Source organism: Sorex fumeus, unplaced genomic scaffold (genome assembly GCF_029834395.1).
Source record: "Sorex fumeus unplaced genomic scaffold, SorFum_2.1 ptg000010l, whole genome shotgun sequence".
NCBI classification, from domain to species: domain Eukaryota; kingdom Metazoa; phylum Chordata; class Mammalia; order Eulipotyphla; family Soricidae; genus Sorex; species Sorex fumeus.
Genome location: NW_026606067.1, coordinates 36,427,510 through 36,450,703, shown reverse-complemented (window position 1 = coordinate 36,450,703; position 23,194 = coordinate 36,427,510). Strand labels below are relative to the sequence as shown.

Genomic DNA, 23,194 nt, shown 5'->3' with positions numbered 1-23,194 from the left:
TTTAAAGGTTTGCACTTAGAAACTGAATGGGAGCAAAGTTTTCTTCTACATACATTCATGAATATTAAATAAAAGATTATTATTCTTTTATCTGAAATGATCCAAATGTTGATCTACCAAAATTTCTTACTTTTGATATCAGAAACAAAATTACACTGATTTTTGACCATTTTATGTTCTTTCACCTACTCAGAAGACAAAGAAAACAAAGTCAGATACACATTAGCAACTTTTGTTTTGTTATTCTTGGTTTTGGGGCCACATCTGGTGATACTCCTAGCTCTGCACTCAGAAATCACTTCTAATAGTGCTTGGGGGATCATATAGGATAGAACCCTGGTCAGCCTTGTGGAAACAAACTGCTCTACCCACTGCACTATCATTCTGGCCCCAGCAGTTAAATTTTTAATGTACAAAACATACTTGGAATGGTTGGATATCAAATTCTGTGCATTTCTTCTAGTTCTCAGTATATTCCATTTTGAAAACAGAGCTCCTGTTACTATTCTCCTGGAATGTTCCCAAACCTCAACTATTTAAAGGTTTTGCATTTCTCTTTTCTCTGTAATGCCAACAGACCACATTGCTCAGAGTCAGCCCAAACTACAGGCTTATAACAGAGGTCCATATCCGTCCACTCTAATAGTGTGATGTAGCAAGACTAAAACAAAATGACTTCCAGATTGATGCAATGTGGGAACTGTGCTTTTCAAAAAAAAAAGTTTTGACCCCTTAAAACTTTACAGTTCAGGGGTGAAGAAATAGACAGGGGTCGGAGGCATACTGTGTGCCTTGGTGCCCTCTTCCTTCTTAATTGTCCTTGGATTCTGGTACAAAGCAAGTGCTTCTGAAATATACTGAACACATGGAAAAATATGGAAAAAAGAGTCTTATTTTCTTGGGTTGAGAAGGCTCTATGAAGGAAGAAAATAATGTATCTGAATCAAAAGAAGGACATTCTCATTAACCGTTATTTCTGACTTCATAGAATAGACTGAGGACAAAAGAAACAACATTTCCAAGGGCGAATCTGTGTGATAGTCCCACAATACAATGACTCCATAATATTTTGCATATAGTTTGCTTATGACTATGAAGATTGGACAGATGCGTCGAGAATTCAGGAGCTGGAGAAACTTGTGTTTTGACCATAGCACATGAACCTTGTTTCTACTCACCCCTCCATCATTCAGGGCCCTCACCCTGAAGCGATACGTGGTACCCGGAAGCAGGTTGCCAACCGTGCACTCGAGCTCGGGCCCGTGGTACACCTCAGAAGCCACATCTTCTGGTTCCGTCATTTCCACACTGTACTCTGAAACCTCACAGCCACTTTTGGAGGCAGGAACATCTGGACATGGAGAATGTTTTTCCTTTCAGGACAATATGGTGCTTCCACCTGACCATATCTGATTTTTCTATAAGGTTTGAAAATCATCCTATATACAACTTGTCCTGGGTATCTCTCTTAGCACTCTTCTTTCTACGAGAGATACTGGCCCCACCCAAGGGAGAAAATATAAACAAAAAACAAAACAAAAAATGTACTAAATGTGATATTACCTATACATGCCAGAGGAAGCACATTACATTCGATCACATTGATAAAACTCATTCCAAAAAGGACCATTAGGAAAATTTCCTTACATTCACGGTAAAGAGAAACAGGGTCAGAGGGTTCGGGGGAAAAAGAACCCCACACAACTAAAAATCTTGACATCAAAAGTTTTACGTGAAATCTTTATCTTAGAGGACCCAAGTCCGTAATTATTATATTTTAGATATAAATGGTGAGAGAAAAGCTGCAGTCTATTTGCAATTTTACATACTGTAAATTGCTGACAGGGCTGATAATGTTAATACATCTTGAAATGAATGCAGTGAAACATCAGGACTCACACATGACAAAGAGTACAGATGCAAAGGAGTTGGACGCTTCCTGCTAAACAGAAAATCTCGTTGTGCTCTAACGTGGACATAACTTTTTTTTAATGAATAACATTGAAAAGGTCTTGGCGTAGGAAAAGGCTGCTCTGAACCTTTCTCTAGCCAAGTGTCTTCTGAGGCAGAGGATGAGTGAACGGGATCATGAACAGTGGGGAGAGGGGATGTAGGGAAGCAAACCAGCACAGGGTAAGAAGGAAAAGGGTCTTTTCTGCAGGAAAAAAAAAGATCTTCGGAGTGAAGATCCGCAATTCGATTCTAAAGCATTAAGCATTTACTTGGCCTTCAACTGTCATAACTGTCAGTGTGAAGGTTTGTTCACTCACCCCACTCTAAGTGGACTTCTTTGTGCTTTGGTCTACCCAAAACCCTCGGCGGCCGACACTGACCTGGTGCAATGCTTAGTGTGCGGACAGGGACACTCTCAGAGCACTGCAGGAGAAACACCAGAGAGAAGCATCTCTTAGTAATTGTGAGTTAGCAAATCTCTACACCACAGGTAAATTCCTCCCATCACTGTGAATGCTGCCAACGGGGAACAGCTGCAGAGGGAACGTGCATGTGCCTTGTTACGCAACAGTCCACGGGAGCGTGTGTGCATTTGAAGGGTGAACAAATACTGCATAGGGCGTTGGTAGAAGTTTGGGAAGTCAGATTTGTAGATTTGATTGCTTCGCACTGTAAATACATGATTATTTCTCTTCCCACTCCCGTGTTCATAGGACAGAAAACACAGAACAAGAATTGGTTGAAATTTTTAAATGGAGTCATAAATGGGCAACCATCCACATACACAGCAGAAAGTAAATGCAGTCAATATTAATCAACTGAGTCTGACATTAACCAGCAGGTTCTGTTAATGATGAAATAAGGATGACTTTTGTATGGGATTTGCTTGTGGAAGGCTAATGGTGTGGAAGTTTCTCTGTGGAATAAGAGAAAACATGATAGAGCTATGCAGTGCCCTCAACATCCCTGCGCTAACTGAGGATGGTGTGATGCTCTGGTCTCCGGGGTAGGGCTGCCTCGCGAGTGCTTGGCACAGAAGATGGACCCGTTGCCCACGGCTTTGATGAAGACCCAGTCCACACTGAGAGCCACGTTAGAGGGCTCCAGATCTACACAGGAAAGGTCTTAACTGGACCTTTTGTCCACAAGAGTCTGCCTGAATGAGGAGTCTGGCCACTGCGGTGTTGTCAGGCTGAGGCAGAAGAGAAATAAATAAATATGAGATGACACTGGAGGTGGGTTGACTGGTGCAGTTTGGCATCCTTCAAGCAGGTGTTCTCTTGAAAAGCCAACCCAGCCCGCACACAGCCACCGTCTCCCTCCAGCTCTTTTCCAATCTGAATGGCTTCAAACGATCTTAGACATCTCTTCGAAGACAATGTCTTTTTCCACCTAACCTCTCTCACAGGCTGAATACAAGTCCAAGTTGGACACTCACTACCTCATTTAAAGAATATGTCATGTCCATTTGTTTGGTTATTTTGAGCCAATAAAAACACCATGTGCTGAATCTAAAGCTTCGGGCATGTTAGCTGGCTCCGTTAGGGTGGCCGATGCGAGAAGAGCTGATGCCTGCAGATATGGGGGTTGGATGACCCTACACAACTAGAAGTGGTGCCATTTTGCTCAGGTGTTTTTTTTTTTTTTAAAGGCTATTACAGTAATTTTCCACAAGATGGCAATAAAGCACCTTGAGGAAGGTGTGTCTCAGCTTGCCATAAAATTGTCAGAAGTGGCAAAAACAGAGTCAAAAACAAATCTTTTTGACTTAAAATTCTATGCATTTCCAAAACTGAAGGTTCCCTTATTTAACTAATGCAAATTCCAGGCAACAGTCAATTTTCAATGATCATATGTGACTATTCTAAGTTAAAACGCTAAATCACAAGAGGATAAAAACACATCTCAGTTCAATTGAGAAACATTTGGGCCTTTCGTTTATGTCCTTTAAAGCATAATTTAAAAGAAACTGATTTTCAGTTTCCTGATATGATACCGTGCCAAGTTGGATTAGCAAGACACTTATGAGTGTCGGGGCAATTTAGATCACTCCACAGTGCTCAGAAGCTACTTCTGGAAGTACTCAGGGGATCAGGTGGTGGCAGGTATCGAACCAGAGCCTGCTGCATGCAAAGCATGTGTTCATTCCACTAAGCTATCCATCTCTCTAGTTCCACATGTATTTTTTCTTTTCTTTTTTTGGGGAGGCGTTATCTCTGGCGATGCACAGGGGTTACTCCTGGCTCTGTACTCAGGAATTATTCCTGGTGGTGCTCGGGGGACCATATGGGATGCTGGGAATCGAACCCGGGTTGGCCACGGGCAAGGAAAACGCCCTCCCGCTGTGCTATCGCTCCAGCCCTGTAGTCCCACATGTTTAAGGCAGCATTTTTATATCATGGAGAGGTTACCTCAAATTGATCAGAGATATCTGATTATTCATTTACTGGTTAACAAGACACATAGCAGTTATGCGCAGGGGTGACTCCTAGCAGTGCTCAGGGGCCCATGTGGTGCAGGAATTAAGCCTGGGCCTCTGGCAGGCAAAGCTTGTACGCAGGCCCTTGAGCTCTCCTTTCCCTTGTCCCAGAGAAGCTGACTTACTCTGAAAGGAAACCCACCTGACTGTGTCCGCCAGTGCTGATGCAGCATGCTCGGAGTTTGTACAAAGTGCCTGGTTTCAAGTGGGTGAAGGTATATTCCGTCGCCGATCCGCTGTATGCCACTTCCCATTGGCCTGCTGTGGAGCGAGACTCTGTGAGTTGGAGCATTTGGGAAAAGGCACCGTTTCCATCATGACCGGTTAAGAAGAAAGCTCGGAGCAGGTTCCATGACCACCAACATCTTTCACTCTCCCCTTCCCTTTCCTTTTCCACAATTAAACACGACAACCCGTGAAGTCATTTTTAGTATTTCATACTGCTGGCTAGAATACTCAGTATCGCCATAATTACATTGGCTGACAATAAACTCCGGGTGCCGGAAAGCACACAGAGATCGATGGCTGGCACATGGATGGCAGTGCGAGTGTGCGTGGTAAGGGGACAGGAAAGGTCAGTGAGCTGTGGCATGGTTCTGTTGTGCAAAGACCGTTAGGCGAGCAGGTTCCAGGGGCGGCTGAAGGCCCGCGTACCTGCCAGTGGGGGCATCTGAAATCCTGTCACCAAGTCCTGCGGGTGAGGACCCACTGTTGTCACAGAGCCCCCACCAAAAACTCAAAAATACCAGGAGGGTTCCCAGTTTTAAGAGAAACACTCGCGGTGACCCTGGGGACACTTATAAAGTAGGATTGTAGGGGAGAGGCCAGGTCTGGTGTCCCTGATGCTGGCGGCCTGGGAAGCACCTGGGCTGCTGTGACTGGCTTCCGGCCTCCTACATGGGCAACTGGGGTAAGATTTTCTCCTCTGCATTGTTCCTACTTAATGCTGTTTCCAGCTGAGTATTTTACAGAGGCCTTTGACTCCATGGAGTTCTTTTTATTTTGTTTTGCTTTATTGGGTTTGTGTTTTCGGCCTCATCTAGGGGTGCTCAGGTTTACTTCTGGTTCTGTGCTCAGGGGTTACTCCTGGCGCACTCAGGGGGCCACAGGGAGTGCCAGGGATTGAACTGGGGTTGGCTGTGTGCAAGGCAAGTGCCTTAGCCCCTGTATTCATTCTCTCCCTCTGTTTCTCTCTCTGTTTTCTCTCTCTCTCTCTCTCTCTCTCAACTCCCCATGAATTTCTTTTTATTTATTCATTCATTTATTTATTTTTATTAGTGAATCACCATAGGGTACAGTTATAAACTTACAAACTTTCATGTTTGCATTACAGTCTCCCCATGAATTTCTTTTAGGGGAAAATTTTACTCTGTTCTATACTATTTTACTAGAAGTTCCACACATTCCCCAGGCTAGTTTTATAATTAGGTACCAGGCATCTGGGCCATAGTAGAAAGAGGAAATACGGGACAAATATCCTGACATGACTGATCAGAAAACAAGTAGTGTGAAGGCAACAAGGAGTCAGGGCAATTGGCAAGATTCAAGCAATCATTTTATGCACTAACTCAAGCAGAGAACAGCAACTACTTTTGATTTGCCAACCCTGGTCAAGAGAGCGTGAAAAATCTAAACCGGGGAGACGACGTTACAGGGCTGGAGCACAAGTTCTGCACACAGGAGCCCCAAGTCCCATCCTTGGCACCTCATGGCCTCCCCCAAACCTCAGCTCTCATACTAGAGAGGCTTTGCACAACGAGCCACTGCTGCTACACAACTGCTCTCCTCAGCCGTTTTCCTGTTGTTGAGAAAAACACACACCTGCCTCAGGTTCTTAGCACAGACGATGTGAAGAACAGCTGCACCCATCTTAAAGCAAGTCATGTTTTCTACTTAAAACAGCAACAAATTGGGGCTGGAGCAATAGCACAGCGGGGAGGGCATTTGCCTTGCACACGGCCAACCAGGGTTCGATTCCCAGCATCCCATAGGGTCCCCTGAGCACCGCCAGGGGTAATTCCTGAGTGCAGAGCCAGGAGGAACCCCTGTGCATCGCCGGGTGTGACCCAAAAAGCCAAAAAACAAACAAACAAACCAAAAACCAGCAACAAACTCACACTAGAAACAGAAAATGGGTGGCTGTCAGGATACAGAATAAAAGACGGCCAGGAACCTGCAACCCAGGTTAGAAATGCTGCTATTAACTCTTTATTTGCCATAGGCATGCACTGCTTTTTATAAAACTAATGGTTACTGTGACTGCCAGGCTGCTAAGACACAGAAAAGTTTCCGGTGCACTTCGGATGGTACTCAGGAGCTACTCGTGGGGCTCAGTTCTCGGGGATCACTCTTAGCAGGGCTCACGGGAGAGGAACTATGCAGTGGCTAGACTGAAGCCAGGCCTCCTGCAGACCAAGCCTGCTGAGTCCCTGAGACTCTCAGTCTCTCAGCCCGAGACATGTCACTTCTGAAGGTCTGATGACTGGATTTCTATGAAAGCCTAAGAACTTGAACAGAGAGAAGATCTAACAAATTTTTCACAAACTTATCTAAGAAATTTGAACTCTCACACTGCCCCCTTAATCCACACACTGTGACTAGCAATGGATATGTGAGCTCACTCGGAATCCAGCAACCAGGGAAAGGTGATCTGTGAACCTGCAATGCAAGTGCAATGTTGTCCTCGGCTAACTATGATGTCATTTTGTCATCCAGATGGGGACTTAGATTATAAACTTACTGATTTTATTCAATTAACCCTTCCTGCTGATGCTTTTGACGCTGCCTGTGTATGAAAACTTCCAGAGAAAGCACAAAAGCTTGAATCAATGAGTTCATTAATTGATGATGTTTCTCTCTTAGATAAAATTGGAACCTCTGGCTTAAGGAAATTATATAGAAAACAAACCCCCCCAAAATGATAAAGAGTCCATTTCAAGAAGACTCCTAATTCTGTTTAAAAGATAAACACCGTCAATATCTAATTAAGGTTTATTTCTTGTAATAGCTTTTATCACTAGAAGTAATGATTGACTGCATATACTATGCAGAAAGTCACTATCAGAAAATAGGGCTTGCTACTGGATTTGTCTAAAACAATTTCCAAAAATGTTACCTTCAGAATTTCCATCAGTAATCTCCAGCAAGTATTTGAGAATTTCTGAACCACCATTGTCTTTTGGAGGATCTGGAAAGTGAGCAAATGCCTTATTAGTTATGAAAAGATACTGCTTTTTGTTTTCAAATTGTGCCTATAACACACACATTGTAGTAGTTCACCCAACTTCTTTCTTGAAAAACTAGAGAAAGCTTCGGTACTATCAGATGATTCAAAATTGTTAAAGCTGGACTCTAGGCATTTAGTGAAATATGATGAAAACCAATGAAAAGAGCTAAGAATTATGTCACTACGTTTATTCTGAGAATCCTAGAACTTGTTTTGTAATATTTAGTCATCTCTATACAAGGTGAAAACAAATACAGAATACAAATACAGTTTTAATTTCTCTTATGATCTCAGTGGCCAGATTCCTCCGAGAGATGGAAAGAGAAGGAAAAATAAGTCTGAAATTTATTGATGAAATAAATCAAACACTGGAATGCAGCAAATCTGTTCCATCATGATTTGGTGATAAGCAAATGTTATTATATCCTAAGTAAACCTTGTATAAAATTGGACTTATGGATCAAAAGAAGGTGTAACAACTGGCAGCTGAGGAAGAGTTACTCAGGGTTACTCAAACCTTGGGTATTCTGCCCATTGCTAACTCTGTGCCTACTCAATTTTCTTTTCTGAGCAGAAATAGACTGTGCATTGGAATTTGGTAAAATTATAAAGAATTTATCTCTACTATTAGGTGGCCACCCTTAGTCAGAGATAAACTCAGTTCATTCATCTGATATTTTTTACGAATGCATATACAGTTCAAGAATGTTAATTTACTTGTTTTTGGGGCTATACGCAGTAGTCCAAGGACTCACTCCTGGCTTTGCTCAGGGATCACTCCTGGGGACACTTGGGGAACCAAATGTGGTGCTGGGATCAAAACTGGGTCGGTCTCATACAAAGCAAGGGCCACACCCACTATGTTAGCTTTCCACTGCTGCCCCCCCCCCCCCCCCACTTAAAAATTACTATTGTTGTTGTTGGTTTTGGGGCGACACCTGGTTGTGGTCAAAGCTTATTCCTGTCCCTGAGCTAAGGGATTACTCCTGATATATCTAAGGGGAACCACATGTGGTGCCAAGGGATGAAACCCAAGTCAGTTGTCTGCAACACTATATCATCACACTCCTGGCTCTGTGCTCAGAGATCGCTCCTGGCAGGCTTGGCGGACTATGTGGGATGCCAGCGATCAAACCTAGACTGGTTCCAGGAAAGGTTAGGTGCCCGACCGTCTGTACTATTGCTCTGACCTAAGGTAGTTATTATTTTTATAGGACAGTGATAATTATATTCATCATGAAAGTTTCACGTAGACTGCAAATCTTTATCAACATACTAAACAGCATCTAGTTTAACTGTAATAATTCACATGATAGAGGTGGACCATGATACTCTCTGCCAGACACTCTGACTTCCATATGATGAAGCTCAAACTTAAAAAAAAAAAAGCGCTGAAGCTCAAGGTTTTTGTTTACATACCAAAACTAAAATATTTCTAATTCACTGTAACCAGCATTTTACAAGTCTGATTTAATGAGGACGTCAGAGCTATTACAATTCATCCTCAATATCAACTTTACGTCAAGTTTTATATTGAGTAACTACCAGTTTTTAAGGACACACTCTTGAAAAAAAATAATCAGATTGTTCCATTCAAATTAACGCACTGTAGCACTATCCTCCCGTTGTTCACCCATTTGCTGGAGCAGGCACCAGTAACGTCTCCATTGTGAGACTTGTTGTTACTGTTTTGGGCATATTGAATATGCCACGGGGAGCTTGCCAGGCTCTGCCATTCGGGCAGGATACTCTCGATAGCTTGCCGGGCTCTCCAAGAGGGACGGAAGAATTGAATCCAGGTCGGCCTCGTGCAAGGCAAATGCCCACCCACTGTGCTATTTTTTAAATATAAAAAATAAAGGGGAAAAACATCACTGTCCTCCCATTGTTCATCGATTTGCTCAAGCAGGCCCCGTAACGTCTCCATTGTGAGACTTGTTACTGTGTTTGGCATATCAATATGTCACGGGGAGCTTGCCAGGCTCTGCCGTGTGGGCGAGATACTTTCGGTAGCTTGCCGGGCTCTCCAAGAGGGGCGGAGGAATCGAACCTGGCTCGGCTGGGCCGGCTGCGTGCAAGGCAAATGCCCTACCACTGTGCTATCGCTCCAGCCCACGAGGAAAAACATATAATACTAAAAATCATAAAGTAAATGAGAATCTCTTCTACAGGTATATTTTATCAAGGGTGAGAATTCTTAGGCTCTCATACTCGTATTCTAGGACTGTGAGGCTCCCTCCAATCATTAACATTAATGGAAACAAAATAAAAATCTGTGAGGAAAGCTGGCAGGGGAGAGAGTACAGAGGCCACTGTGGTGCTTGCCTTGCATACCAAGCCCAGCTCAGTCCCTAGCAATGAGCACCGCTGGGTGGGTGGGGGGGGGGGGGATCCGTGCAGAGAGCCAGGAGAGCCCCAGATTACTCTACCCCCGAGTAAAAGAGAAATGCAGTGACACCTACCCCATTTGACACTAAAGCCATGAGATGTGACTGGTCCTTTAACAAGGGGTCTCGCTGGAGGGCCCGGCCTGTCGGGACTTGTTGTACAAACCAAAACTTCACTTGGACAGCTTTTCCCTTCCGTGTTCGAAGCAGTCAGCTGGAACACAAAGGAGAAGACATGCTTGGGAGTGAGGAATTCAACCGATGCTGTTTTGAGGAAACACAGCGGGATTCAGGCACCCGGAACCGCACACAGTTGAGATGCACAGGCAAGCCTTTGCTCTTTCACAACCTCAAACGATTGGTTTGTCGTTTTTCTCCCCTCATGGAGCCCTTCTGTTCCATGCACCTGGCTCTTCAGCATGGAAAAGAAAATCATGAGGCGGGTTTGGGCTCAAGACACTTTTCCTCTTTTAAGAAGACACAAAACAAAATCAGTGGCTCCTGCGAAAGCCAAGAAAAGAACGTCGTGCAGTCAGGAGTGAGGCAGCGCCACCGTGTGGACACACGCCTGCAGCGCATCCCTGCTGGCACAGGAATGGATTTCAAAACCTAACAAACCCCCGCCCAAAACTCTCCTCAAGCAGTCGCACACTCACTCCAGTTGATAACTGCACGGCTCTCTGAGCGGTCACTCCGTGACAAACGACACCAGGTGGTTCTCAAATTAGAGAACGAAGGCATCTGAAGCTGACCTCACTTCTCTAAGAGCACAGGGCTAGGCGAGGACACTGCAGTTAGTAGTGCGTTGTCTCTCCCGCTCGAGGCCTGCCCGGCTGTCTCTGCTGCCTGTCAGCTCCAACCCAGAGGGCTGTGGTGGTACTAAGGCAGGGCGTGGCATAACGGGTGTGGTGGGGGGGCCAATGACTACAGCACATGACCGGAGCACAGCCCCGGAGGAAAGGGGCTGGTTAGATAAATGGAAGATAAAAATGAGAGCAGGGAGGATGAGAAGGATGGAGAAGAAAGCAGTCACAGAGAAAGCGATTCAAAGGACCAGGAGGGTGAGAAGTGCTGGCGGGGGAGCGGGGGGTGGGGGGGCACTGGGTGGGCGGGTGGTCCCCGGCGATGTGGCCAGGCTGGAAAACAATTTATTACAGCACATTACGACAGTTCTCTTTCTCCAGAGTGGATTGGAAACTTCCAAGTTTGGTGTGTGTTTTAGAGGGTTTCCTTTAAAATGTGAAGTGACGTGAGCCTAAACATGATGTAAAATAAATACTGTGGAGTCCATCTGAAATGGTCAGTGGGTGAAGAGAAAAAGCGCTTCATCCTTAAGCAGGTCAGGTCCCCAAACGGCTGACTCACCCTGAATTTATACTGTGTGCTTCTTTTGAGACTTTTCACAGTACAGGTTAAATCCTCTCCAGTGTATTTTGGGTGGAAAAGGTTATCCTGAAAAGGCAAAGCCAGAAAGAGACATCAGTATCATAAAATCTGGGCATGAATTACCTGGGACTGCAGGATTTGAAGGAAAAAAAAAAATCTCGCCTTTTCCCATCAGCAACCTGGCAGCCCAGCTCCGGCAGCTCCCAGAAGAGAGAGCGGCGGAACGGAGCCCACGGAGCTGTGGGAAGCGTTCTGGTTTGAAGGGAAATCTGAACTCGACTGCATTTTCTCCCGGGTTGGCTTCAGCCAGCTTAACATCTGAAGGAGAATAATGCTCTCTCCTTGAGACAGCGGAAACTCGCTTGGGAAGAGATGCTCCCGTGTTTGTCCCAAAGAGGACACTCTTCCTGTTTTTTCAATAAGCCCTTTGAAACGGGAAGTTAGCCACGAGCTTTTAATCCTACTTGGTGCGTCCTGAAAATGTGTCTTTTGCCTAGAAGTGTCTTATTCACGAGAAAGCCTCCTCTGTGGGAGGTCAGCACTGTCAGGCTGCAATGTGCAGTGCAATAAACTGTGGCCGACGTTCCTGACCACACAGTGTCCCCTTCTGGTCAAGGGGAAAAAGGACAGCTTAGATGGGGGAAGACATAAAGAAGTACATCGCTGAGAGTTGACTCGACAGAACTCATAGACTTGGTTCTCGATCATGCATCCAGCCAGGCAGCGCCACCCTTTTTCATCCAAAAACTGGACGAGTTAGGTTATCCCCCAGTTGGATTCAGCAGTGCCTGAGAAACGTCGTGACAGGGAGAGAAAGTGATGGGAAAAAAAACCCCTGTTTGGTGTCAGGTGCTGGGAAGGAGCAGAAATCAGGGAAGGAGAGAGCTGGAGCCGGCGAGGGGCTGCTGACGACCCCTGCGAAGATAACCGGAGGATCCACACATGGCTCTTACAGCTTCTATTACATACGTACAATGGAAAATTCAGTGCCTCGGGCCCGTGAGCCACATCACAAGTGTTCAATAGTCGCGTGGTCTAAGTGCCATGTCACTGGAGAGTACACACGCTCCAGCACTTTTGGCATCTCAGGAAGTCCACTTTGGGCTGCTGTTTCATAGGATGGGGTCAGGGAGGGGCTCTCCAAAGAAGTGACCCAGAAGTGAGGGGGGGGGTGAGGGAAGACCACGGCTGGGCACTGGCTGAGAGGGGAAGGACTGCAAAGGTCCTGAGGTTGGGAATGCCCCAGACCTGCGGCTAATGAGAGCCCGAGGCAGAACAGGGTGGCAGTGGTGATCCCAATCGGGCAGGGTCTGTGAAGTGTCTGAGGAGGACCAGGAAGGGTCCTGAGGGGAGTCCTGCAGTACCTGTGCTATCCATAGGTGTAAGATAGCAGCAGAGTCATGACTAAGAGGCTCTGGGCTGTCCAGGTGAGGTCCCCGTGGGTGGAGGACAGGGAAGAGCCGAGGGACTCTCCCAAGATGGTTCAAGCTCCAGACAATTTGTGGAGGGAAACGGCAAAGGATTTTCTAACCGATGATGGATGGGATCCCAGATGACTCCTGGGGTTCTGGATCCCTCGCCCGAGCGGACGCTGATGTCAGTGACGGGCACCCGCAGCAGGGGTGGAAATTAGGAGTCTGGTGTTGACCGGGGGAGGGGAATCTGACTTCGTGGTGCCCCGTCCCGACACGAGCTCGGCACTGACAGAGGACAGGGATGGAATAAAAATCCTACACACTCACATGTTCGTCCTCCTGGATTTCCAGCGTGTAGGTCATGGCTTCCTCGGGCGCGCACCCTTCCGGCTTATTCCACTGCAGCGTGACCCAGGTGACTCCAGCTCGAACCAGCCGTGGCGCTGAGGGCATCTGAGGAATGTTCCCTAGGGTGTAGCACACCACCTCCTGGCTATATCCGCTGTGGAGAAGGAAGCCCAGTGAGACACACGCAGCAGCACCGCGAGGAGTCCCGGCTGGCTAGTCAGTCCCGCAAGACAAGGCGCGTCCGATGCCCTTCCCTTACATCACTGTCAATCGGACCCTTTCCCTTGCCCCCGTGTCCAGCTAGTGAAGAAGCACACTTTACAGTTTTGGTTTCTTCTTTCTTTCTACATTTTCAGTTTCTCCCTCCCCCACTCCAAATACATCCACAGGCAACATTTCACATAGCTCTGGGCTACAACAAGCCAGGAGGCAGCACGTCATTGTGGGCCCCAATAATCGTCCGTGTGCAATCAATATTGCACACATATATCCTGCACTGCCTTCATTTTTAAAGTTGGTGGAGGTTTCCAATTCCTTTCTAATATCTGGAACATCAGAGACCTTCAACATTATGGTTATGTTTTCAACCAGTCAGCTCTGAAAATCTAGGTCCGGACCCTTTTCTTTTCTTTCTTTTTTTGGGGGGGAGGGTCCAGGAAACACATCATTGAAAAACGCAACTGAATAAGCACCTTGCTAAAGTCATGAAAGCAAAAGGCCCCAGGTCTGAAACACTAAAACCCCAAGAGGGATTCCTTTCAAAAGTCGTGCTGCAGCCTTGTCTTGCTTCTCAGAAAACCTTCAAAAGGCCTTTGCTTTAAAGCGCTAGAGACTGAAGAGAGACCCGTCAACTCTGGAACTGCCCTAGAGGTCCCCTCTAGCGCCCTCGACCCTCTGAGGGGGATTTGCTCTCTTCAAGCCTCAAACTGCTATGATGTGGAGGCAGGCTGACTTCGTGCCTTCCGGCTCAGTGAACCGAAGACCTCAAATCACCACACCATTGTTGAACAGCACGAGGACAAGGAAACACTGTACCTGGTGCCAATGTCATTGCGAGCAGCCAGCCTGAACGTGTACCCCATTGCTGGACACAGCTTGGTCAACTTGCAATGCTTCTGACTCCCAAAGAAGCACTGTCTGAAACCGCTGTTTCTTTTCCCCTACAAGAAAACAGTGAACCACACATGTGTTTAAGAAGTCAACAGCAATGAGAAAATGAAGCAGCAAGCTTCTGGGGAGGCAGCCCTGTTGCACAGATCTCTTACACGGCAATATATCCCTCACACCACAGCACCACGTGCAATGAACTGTCTCTCCCGGTGGCATCTCTAAAGTAGTTTCTGCTTAACCAAAAGAAAACAGTCCTTTTGGGAGCAAAGCAATACTCAAGTTCAGGATCACAATCTCTGAGATCATCTTCCTCATTTGGGTTGGTCCAAATGCTCACCCTGAGCAACCAGGAGTTAAGTTGGCAGTCTCCGGGCACCTGTGGTTGCAGATCGAGTCAGAAAGCACCAGGCCTTCCCAGTATCACTGGGCAACAGCAGGTCAGCTGCCCCAGCAGGGCCTTCCCCAGAGTCTCGCCTGGCCTGAGCAGGCCCAGTTCCCACTGTGCACGTTCCAGCAATGGTGAGTTGTTTCTCCTTGTTCCCTCAATACAGGGCACGGGCCCGTGATCCAACAAGTTCACAACTGCGTTCCCCAGAGTGGTGTGGGGGACAGTCAAGTGTGGAAGCTTCAAGTTTGCAGAGTTTGACAGAATGTCTGACAAGCTCTTGGAACTCAAGGTTAACTGAACTCTGTGCACGATAGTCACTCTAAAGTCCCGAGGAGGTGGGGATATAGTTGTACTGCTTGCCCAGTCTTACACGATGCTTCAAATTCCTTAAGGTAGGTATAAAGGGAACACTCCAGGGGCTGGAGCAATAGCACAGCGGGTAGGGCGTTTGCCTGGGTTCGAATCCCAGCATCCCATATGGTCCCCTGAGCACCGCCAGGGATATTTCCTGAATGTAGAGCCAGGAGTAACCCCTGAGCATTGCCGGGTATGACCCAAAAGGCAAAAATAAATAAATAAATAAATAAATGGAACACTCCAGTGGGTTCTCTCTATAGACTGATTAGAAAAAAACCGTAAGTGCCCCACGCCATGCTCAGGGGCATGGAAGTCTCCAATCAGCATTTTACATGACAAATATTCCACAACATTTGATGAATGTTAACATTCTATCTGCCAGTCGGGCCCAAGGCCTTCAGGGGTAGACTTGAGGTTCTTAAATTATTTTATAAAGAACAAAGAAAGCACATTGGTCTCCTAAATAAAGTTAAGCCTTCCGTTTCTTCAAGTGAGTCTCTGAATGCCACTCTAACTCAGGTTCCAGTGAGGTTTAATAAAAAAATCAAACAAATATAGAAAGAACTAGCTTCAAGTGCCAATTAGGGTTAACCCTTTCACAGCGACCATGCCAGGTCCTCTCCAGCTCCTCCTCCTTGCACCTGCACGATGCCCACACAATAGGCGTCCTTCTCGGGCCAGGGAGTGAGCCTGCTAGTAATAACCTTAAGGTTCTGCCTCTCAAAGACTGGAAGTCCATTCCGGAGCAATGACAACGGGAAGAAAAAGGCAGTAAAATGGAACATCTGGGGGCTGCCATTTGAATCAAGTCACTGCACAGTGTGTACCACGCACAATGCTTACTTTAACCTTGAGTGTTCCTTCTGGCTGCTGCAGACGATTTATTCATAGAAAATTCATTTATGCACAGATTTGCATAATTACCCTGGCATCTGATTACGCTCTCTGCTCGCCCTGGTAGGCTGTGTATCCATTTCAGCCTGTCGCGTGATATACCTTCTTTCCGCCCCTGTTTCTGAGCTCAGAGTAAACAGTGCAAGGAAGGTACATCCTGTCACCAGGGACGCCTCATCCTTTCCAAACCTGATGTTGGCTCCCCTTCAATGCCTCATTTTTCCCATTCCTTTGTTTGGTCTCCTTTGGCCATTTCTGGTGCTTAGAACTAGAGCCAGTAAATAAAAGTCAGTCTGTTGCTTACTGTCATGAAAGCCAGACTGCTTGTGGCTTAAATGAGGATAAAAAAAAATATTAAAAGAGTTTGGGGGGGCCATCATGATAAGAACTATGATTTTCTTTAACGTTGGGGCTCACTCAAGAATTGGGAATGAGGCATTCTGTGACCATCAAAACAGTTTCCAATTCTGTTAATTTTTTTTTTAATTTCAGTATATCAAGAACAACTGCCAAACAAACACCAACTTGTTTAGACAAAGCATGCCAAATTTCCATTGGAACATCTTCTAGGATGTATTCATATGTCCACGAGCCTTAAGAACACGTAGAAACACCTAGCTGCTGGAACCTTAGACTCAATACTACTCAGAAACAGTAGAGCTCGACGGGTAGGAGTGCATATATTTTACACACCGAAGGCTAAAATAAGCAAAATGAAAAATAGAGAGCCAAAAGAAGGCCAAATGGCAAATGACTAGAACTTGTGGAGAAAAGGCAAAAATTGAGAAAAGAAGGTGGGAGAATTATTTCAGACAAGACAGAGTGTTTTAAATGAAAGGTAATATTGAGCATGGGTTTAAAGCAAAGGTATCTGGGAAGTGAAACGCTAGGGTTCACAAAAGCCTCCCAAGTGCAACTACACGCTGGAGCTGGGGTCAGCGAGTGGGAATGAAATCCACGTGGTTTCCTGGCTCTCCAGGGCACACCATCACACACTCTCAGGTGGCCCAGGGACTAGAGTAAATACACGTTCCAAGGTACAGGAGACGAGAAGAACTCTGTAAATTAGGAGGAAGCCTGATTTACAAAGGCTATTTATAAATAAACTCGATCCGAGCTCTTCTTATGGGCAGATGAGGTAGGATTAAGGAAAAAGAAGAAAAGCTTGGGGTAGGGAGTCATTCATCTGTACAGTGCTGGCCTTGCCAGTGTGAGGCTTGGGTTCAATTCCCTTGTCATGCCCCTACCCCAAGGACAATGCTTGAGAGGACTGCAAGATGTAGATGAATTGACAGAAATGATAATGTGAATGTTTGTCACTGTTTATCAGACATTAAATTCAGCCAAGCTGTTACTCTCAGTGACGCTTTAACAGATGGCATATCATAACTGCCATATTTTATTAGCCAATGAATTTGTGAGACTACAACGAGGCCTGCTCCTATTTCTAGCACTGTCCACTGTAGCGCTGTCCTCCCGTTGTTCATCGATTTGCTTGAGCGGACCCAGTAATGTCTCTGTTGTGAGACTTGTTACTGTGTTTGGCATATCGAATATGTCACGGGGAGCTTCCCAGGCTTTGCCATGCAGGCGACATACTCTCACTAGCTTGCTGGGCTCTCCGAGAGGGGCGGAGGAATCGAACTCAGGTTGGCCAAGTTGGCCGTGTGCAAGGCAAACACCCTACCACTGTGCTACTGCTTCAGTCCTCCTATTTCTAATAAAGTCTAATTTTAATTACATGGGGTTACTCGGTATATACTCACATTGCCTGCAGAGAAAACTTTTTTGGGGGGGCTCACACCCAGCAATGCTTAGGGGGTTACTCCTGGCTTTGTGCTCGGGAATTACCCCTGGCAGTGCTCAGGGAACCATATCGGATGCTGGAAATCAAACCCGGGTCGGCTGCATGCAAGGCAAACGTCCTACCTGCTTTGCTATTGCTCCAGTCCCCAGAGGAAACTTTTTAATATTTTAATGTCAGCTTTACGCAAAATTTCTTGGGAAAGCTTGGCCCAAAGAAAAAGGGGCAATCTCCTGACACTGTTAAGACCTGCTCTCATCACCTAGCTCTGGGATCACACACATTGGCAGGAATATGGAGGGTCCCAACCCTGGGGTCTGTCACTCAGCGGATTTGGAGACCTAAGAACAGCCAGTCCCAAAAGGACAGCTGGAACGTGAGCATTCAGTGGACCTGATCTTCTGTCCTTTGGGATATCAGTACCAGAACTGACAAATGATGTTCTCTGAGGAAGCAAAGAAAGAAAACTCACTTCAAGTAGAGAAAGGAGGTGAAAGGAGGCTTCCACCCCCGCCCTTAATCATTCTGGAACTGACCTAGTCAAGGGGCTGCTTTTCACCCAAAGTAGCACACTCTCCATCTGTGTTCCGAACTCACTTCGACTGCCAGTGTCCATGAGCCAAAAGGGAGATTTTTTTTTTCGGGTTCACTGGAGCTTGTTTCCATTTCATAATCTCGGGCATGCCCAAATGCATGTTTCTGCAGCACACACGGAATTCATTCCAGGACGGGTTAATCTTTACTAGAACGAAAGAAACCGTGGGCCTACAGACCAACTCTGTGCAGATCAAAATGAAGGCACTCAGCCTGGGGTGTGGTGAAGTATCACAAATCTGGGTGGCTTCCTTTTCTACCGGCATCCCTCTTCTTGCTCAGTGGACTGCGCAATTCTTATTAATCTATCATCACCCCATGCGCAAACTTAGCCTGAGCATACCAATCCAGCACTGTGTGCCCCGAGACAACGGGAACTGTTTTCTGACCAGAGCCCAGGAGTTTGTCTTCTGGTCAAAACTGTTCTCCAGGAAAGCGCTCAGTGTGCCAGCATCCTGGCTCCTGGATAGGTCATACATCAGACCTGTCCTTCTCCAGCCCTGGGCACCAGCTTCGCCTTAATCGCCTCTTTTTTTCCCACCAAGCAAACCTGCACTGCCAAGATTTGCATTCTAGACAAACCCCACGGGGCCTGCCTGTCTCGGTCCAGACCCCCGGTGTTACGGCAACTCGACTGTATGGTCCACTTGGCCTAAGTGAACTCACCTATTTAATCTTTGGTGAAGAAGTTTTGTTTTGCTTTTTTTTTTCTTTTCTAGTTCTAAATTCACATGCTAAGGATAGTCAGACTTTTGCGGGTGTGTGTGTGTGTGTGTAATCCTGGCCTTATACAATGCCCTGGACACTGTTCACGTCTGTTCTTCTCTGCCCCCTTACTATTTTCATACTCTGAGAGGGTTTTAGGTCCTAATGATGATCTGAGTCCAGATGTTCTCCTCTATAAGGTTCCTTCTCAAGCCTGAAACTTGCCAGCAACCACCAACTTTTGGCCAGACTGTGAAATGGACCGAGGCTGGGAAGTGGGGGGAGGGGAGGAAGGACGCCTGGGCGAAGTATGTGGGGACTCTTTCTGCATACATAGCAGAGAATGACTCACCCTTGAAAACAGTTTCCAAGATGTGTTAATAGCCTCAGGGACAAAGATACTCCTTCCCCACCCCTACCCAGAGGCTGTGGAGAAGGTGTGACTTATCAAACATTATTTCGTTGTTTAATGGGAAATTTGGAGATACAAGCTACATTTTTTTAACACTTCCAGTTGTGCTCAGGGCTCAGTCCTGGCTCTGAGCTCAGCTCAGGGATCTCTCCTGGTGAGACTCGGGGTACCATCTGGGGTGCTGGGTCCTTCCTGTGCTGCTCCCTGGAAACCAACCATCCTGGGAAGTCCTGTTTAAACCATTACAGTTTGAGGCCACTTGTTACACAATATTACACTCATCTATTTTGATCTACGAATGTTTATGGTATGAAGTTTTTAAGTAAACTTTTACAAATTCCCCTTGCACTAACTAGCTAGAGGAAAGGGAACGGAGTGTGCATTTGGGTACACAGAATAAATGTTTAATGTATGTCTGAACAAAAGGCTCTTTTCAACTCAGAGCTTTTCCCTCAAAGCCATCCAACAGAGAGGAAGGTCATTCTAGATGTTTTAAAACTACTTTTGTAGGAGTTAATGTAACCAATCCCTAGGTGAGGAGGATCAAAGACAATTATAAATTAACAACCATCCAATCACTTCATCTTAGAGAATGATACCTTACACTAAAATAAGACTTTAACGATGTTATCTCAAGTTGTTGACTAGCCTGAGAGATTTTTAAATAAAGACATGCAGCAGTCTACTGGGGATGATTGAAGTACGGTAGACTGAAGGCACAGGAGAAAGCAAATGAACCCTACACAGGATTTTATAGATAATCGGGTTCTAGCCTAGAGAGTAGCAGTTTATAGGACAAGGTAAAGTTTCAGTGCAGGAATCAGTTTATTTCCGGATCTGGTTATATAAAAACTATTATCTAAAATATATCTGGGGGCTAAGGAGACAGTACAGTGGGTAGAGCACTTGCCTTCTGTGCAGCCTGGGTTCGATCCCCGGCATCTGGTATTGTTTCCCAAGTCAGCCATGAGCGATTCCTGAGCACTGAGCCAGCAGTAAACCCTGAGCATTGCCAGGTGTGGTCCCCAAACAAAACAAAACACCCAAACAAACAAGAGTATATAAAACACAAATAATTTTGAAGTTAAAAGTGTTTCTAAGTATGGCCGAGATTAGTACCAGGAATTTTACTCCATGGCTTGGAGGCCAGTCACACATGCTAGGGGAAAAGGCAGCTCAGACAGAGAAGGGAGCACCAAGTAAAGGGTGTTGGGAGGATCCTCCCAGGATGGGAGAAGCATGCTGAAAGTAGACTAAAGACCGAACAGGATTGTCACCCATTGCCTTTTTTGCAAACCACAGCACCCAATAAGAGAGAGATAACAAAAGGGAATGCTCTGCCACAGAGGCAGGGTGGGATAGGGGGTTGGGGGGTGGGAGGGATACTGGGATCCGTGGTGGTGGGAAATGGGCCCTGGTGGAGGGATGGGTATTTGATCATTGTATAATTGAAACCCGAGCACAAAAATCTGTAAGTCTTCAACTGTACCTCATGATGTCTCACTAATAAAACTTTTTTTAAAAAAAAGTGTTTCTAAGGATAGTGTTAATCTGTAAAATCATGTCACTGAAAGACAGACGCAAAAGTTTTTTCCAAGATCTATAGTTGAAGCATGTTTTTCAAGTCAGTTTTTCTCCTTTGCAATCTTATGTATGTCTTCATAAATCTGTCCTCAGTCCTTGGGAAGATGGATCTTCTAAATGGGTTGCTTTCCTGGAACTCAACATGTTCAAGGCCGGTTCCACTCACACATACCCCAATTAGCTCAGGCTACAGTACCTGCCTGCCAGAAGTAATTCTGTCGACTCGGGGAATGTGGTTTCTCTGGCTAACATTTCCAATTACTCTGGCACTAACTACCCCGGAAGCTGGCATTTCCAGCGCTGGCACTAACAGATGAAGTTGGCTGATATTTTCAATTGCCTTCAAATTAATAAATTGGAAATGGTCCTCCCTGCTCCTCTCTCTGACAGCTTCATTCCTGGCACAAGAACAAGAGCAGTCAGTGCCTGGGTGCTAGAAAACACTGCGAAAGGGCTCCCAGGGCTGTGACTTATCCTTGGCTGACGGTGCTCTGGATCACGGGCCCCTCTGCTATTCTGACCAAGTCTGATAACTCTGCTAAACAAGTGACAAGAAGTTGGTTATCAGCTGTCCTGCCCTGGTACCCAGCTACAGGGTCCAGACAGGGACTGGGTAGTTCTGGGTTGGGCACACTCTGTAACAGAGTAATTCAACCTGTCAGGAACAGCAAAGATAAATCAAATTTAAAAAATACAGTTGCCTTGGCCAGCTGAACTGCTGCCAGGCTCCAAGATTTAGTCTGCGAGTATGTCTATATTTAGAAATTGTTCCAGCCCTGGCTGGCTATAGGCAACATCAAGGGCAAATGTTGGCGTTCGGAATAAAAGAGCATGTATGTACTTGATAGAACCGTATATAAGAGGGGGATCGTACCAGGGGGGGCACCCTCACATCTGGGTGGAGTCAGAAGTTCCTTGTGCCAAACCTCATTCTCCCTCCAGTGCTGCCTCCTTCCTGTTCTGGAACACTCAGGCACAGAGCTTTCAAAGGTAAGAAAAGAGGGTGGGGAAGTGTGTGGTTGCATGTTACTAAATAAAAACTGCATGCATTATCCCGTGACACACTAGCCCTTTCTGCAGGAGGAAAAGGTGTGGCTACCTGTTAGTCAAGGATGATCACCGGACCCACCGACTTAAAGCAAACATCATTTTCCTCTAAGTCCTTCCAAACAGAAAGGATTACCCAAAGGCAGGCACTCTGACCAGACCAATGTGCTGAGACTATCCCCATGGAGGGGGTGACTTTTGAACAAGCTGCTGCTTGTCCTAGTCACAAATGAGCCAAGATCTAGATATGTTTGGTCTGCCCATGCAGCCAAGGCCCCAATCAACAAGCACAGCAACATGTGCCGATAAACTGAGGGCCAAGGACCAAAGCGATGAACTGGCACGGAGCCCTACTCAGAAACTCCACCATGAAGCCTGCAGCCCAGACACATCATAACCAACCCCATCATCCTGGACACAGGAATACATGATTACAGAAATAAAACTGCTCCCAGTGGGAAGATACCTGGGATGGAGGTTTCCTAAAAACAGGGTCCCCGGCAGGCCACCACCCCTGTTTTGGGGACCCAGGGAACCTTTCTGAATGACTAAATCCTTCCTAGCCAAGTTTTCCTCAACAGCACCTCCAGTGGACCAACCTGGTCCCCTGGCTTTCTGACACCTCCTTTCCCCACATCCCAACCTCCACCCCTGACCCAGCCCTGGCCTGTGGCAGCAAAGGTCTGTGACCTGTTAAAATTCTGCCCTCAAACCAGGTCCCTGATTCAGCTTGTAGAGCTTGAGCGAGATGCCTTTTGACAGCCACCATATCCACATCTGGGAGGCACTGTCTGATGTCTTCGCGGGCATTTCTCTATGTTTCACAGCATTACTCTCTGCTATGGCGAAGAACACCTTCCCCTAACATGTCCAGTTAGGCATTAGCATTGTGTTGGAGGATGAGAACCTGCTTCCGGTCTCCCCAGAACCCATGTGCTCTGTCACCTAAAGAGGGATGGGGAAACCCTCACACGTCCCCTACATTCAGGGAGGGAAATTTCAGTCATTCTACAGGACATCACTTTGCTCATGGTTCCAACACTGTCCATGCCAGTAATGGGGGTCATTTCACACTCTGAAAGATCGTCCATGCTAGCGGTCGAAC

At 46.3% G+C, this 23,194-nt stretch overlaps 1 protein-coding gene across 4 annotated transcripts in view; it reads right to left on the bottom strand.

Annotated features, from left to right (window-relative positions):
- FNDC3B (fibronectin type III domain containing 3B) overlaps positions 1-23,194 on the bottom strand; it is a 377,218-nt gene that overhangs the window by 54,760 nt on the left and 299,264 nt on the right. For 3 of the 4 annotated variants that reach the window (XM_056110627.1, XM_056110628.1, XM_056110629.1), the window contains exons 12-19: positions 14,230-14,354; positions 13,174-13,348; positions 11,411-11,497; positions 10,121-10,259; positions 7,548-7,619; positions 4,575-4,693; positions 2,271-2,376; positions 1,179-1,351 (exon numbers count right to left, since the gene is read on the bottom strand). In XM_056110627.1, coding sequence (XP_055966602.1) covers positions 1,179-1,351; positions 2,271-2,376; positions 4,575-4,693; positions 7,548-7,619; positions 10,121-10,259; positions 11,411-11,497; positions 13,174-13,348; positions 14,230-14,354 — 996 coding nt within the window. The remainder of the gene's footprint in view (positions 1-1,178; positions 1,352-2,270; positions 2,377-4,574; positions 4,694-7,547; positions 7,620-10,120; positions 10,260-11,410; positions 11,498-13,173; positions 13,349-14,229; positions 14,355-23,194) is intronic. The other variant, XM_056110630.1, reaches the window with a different exon arrangement.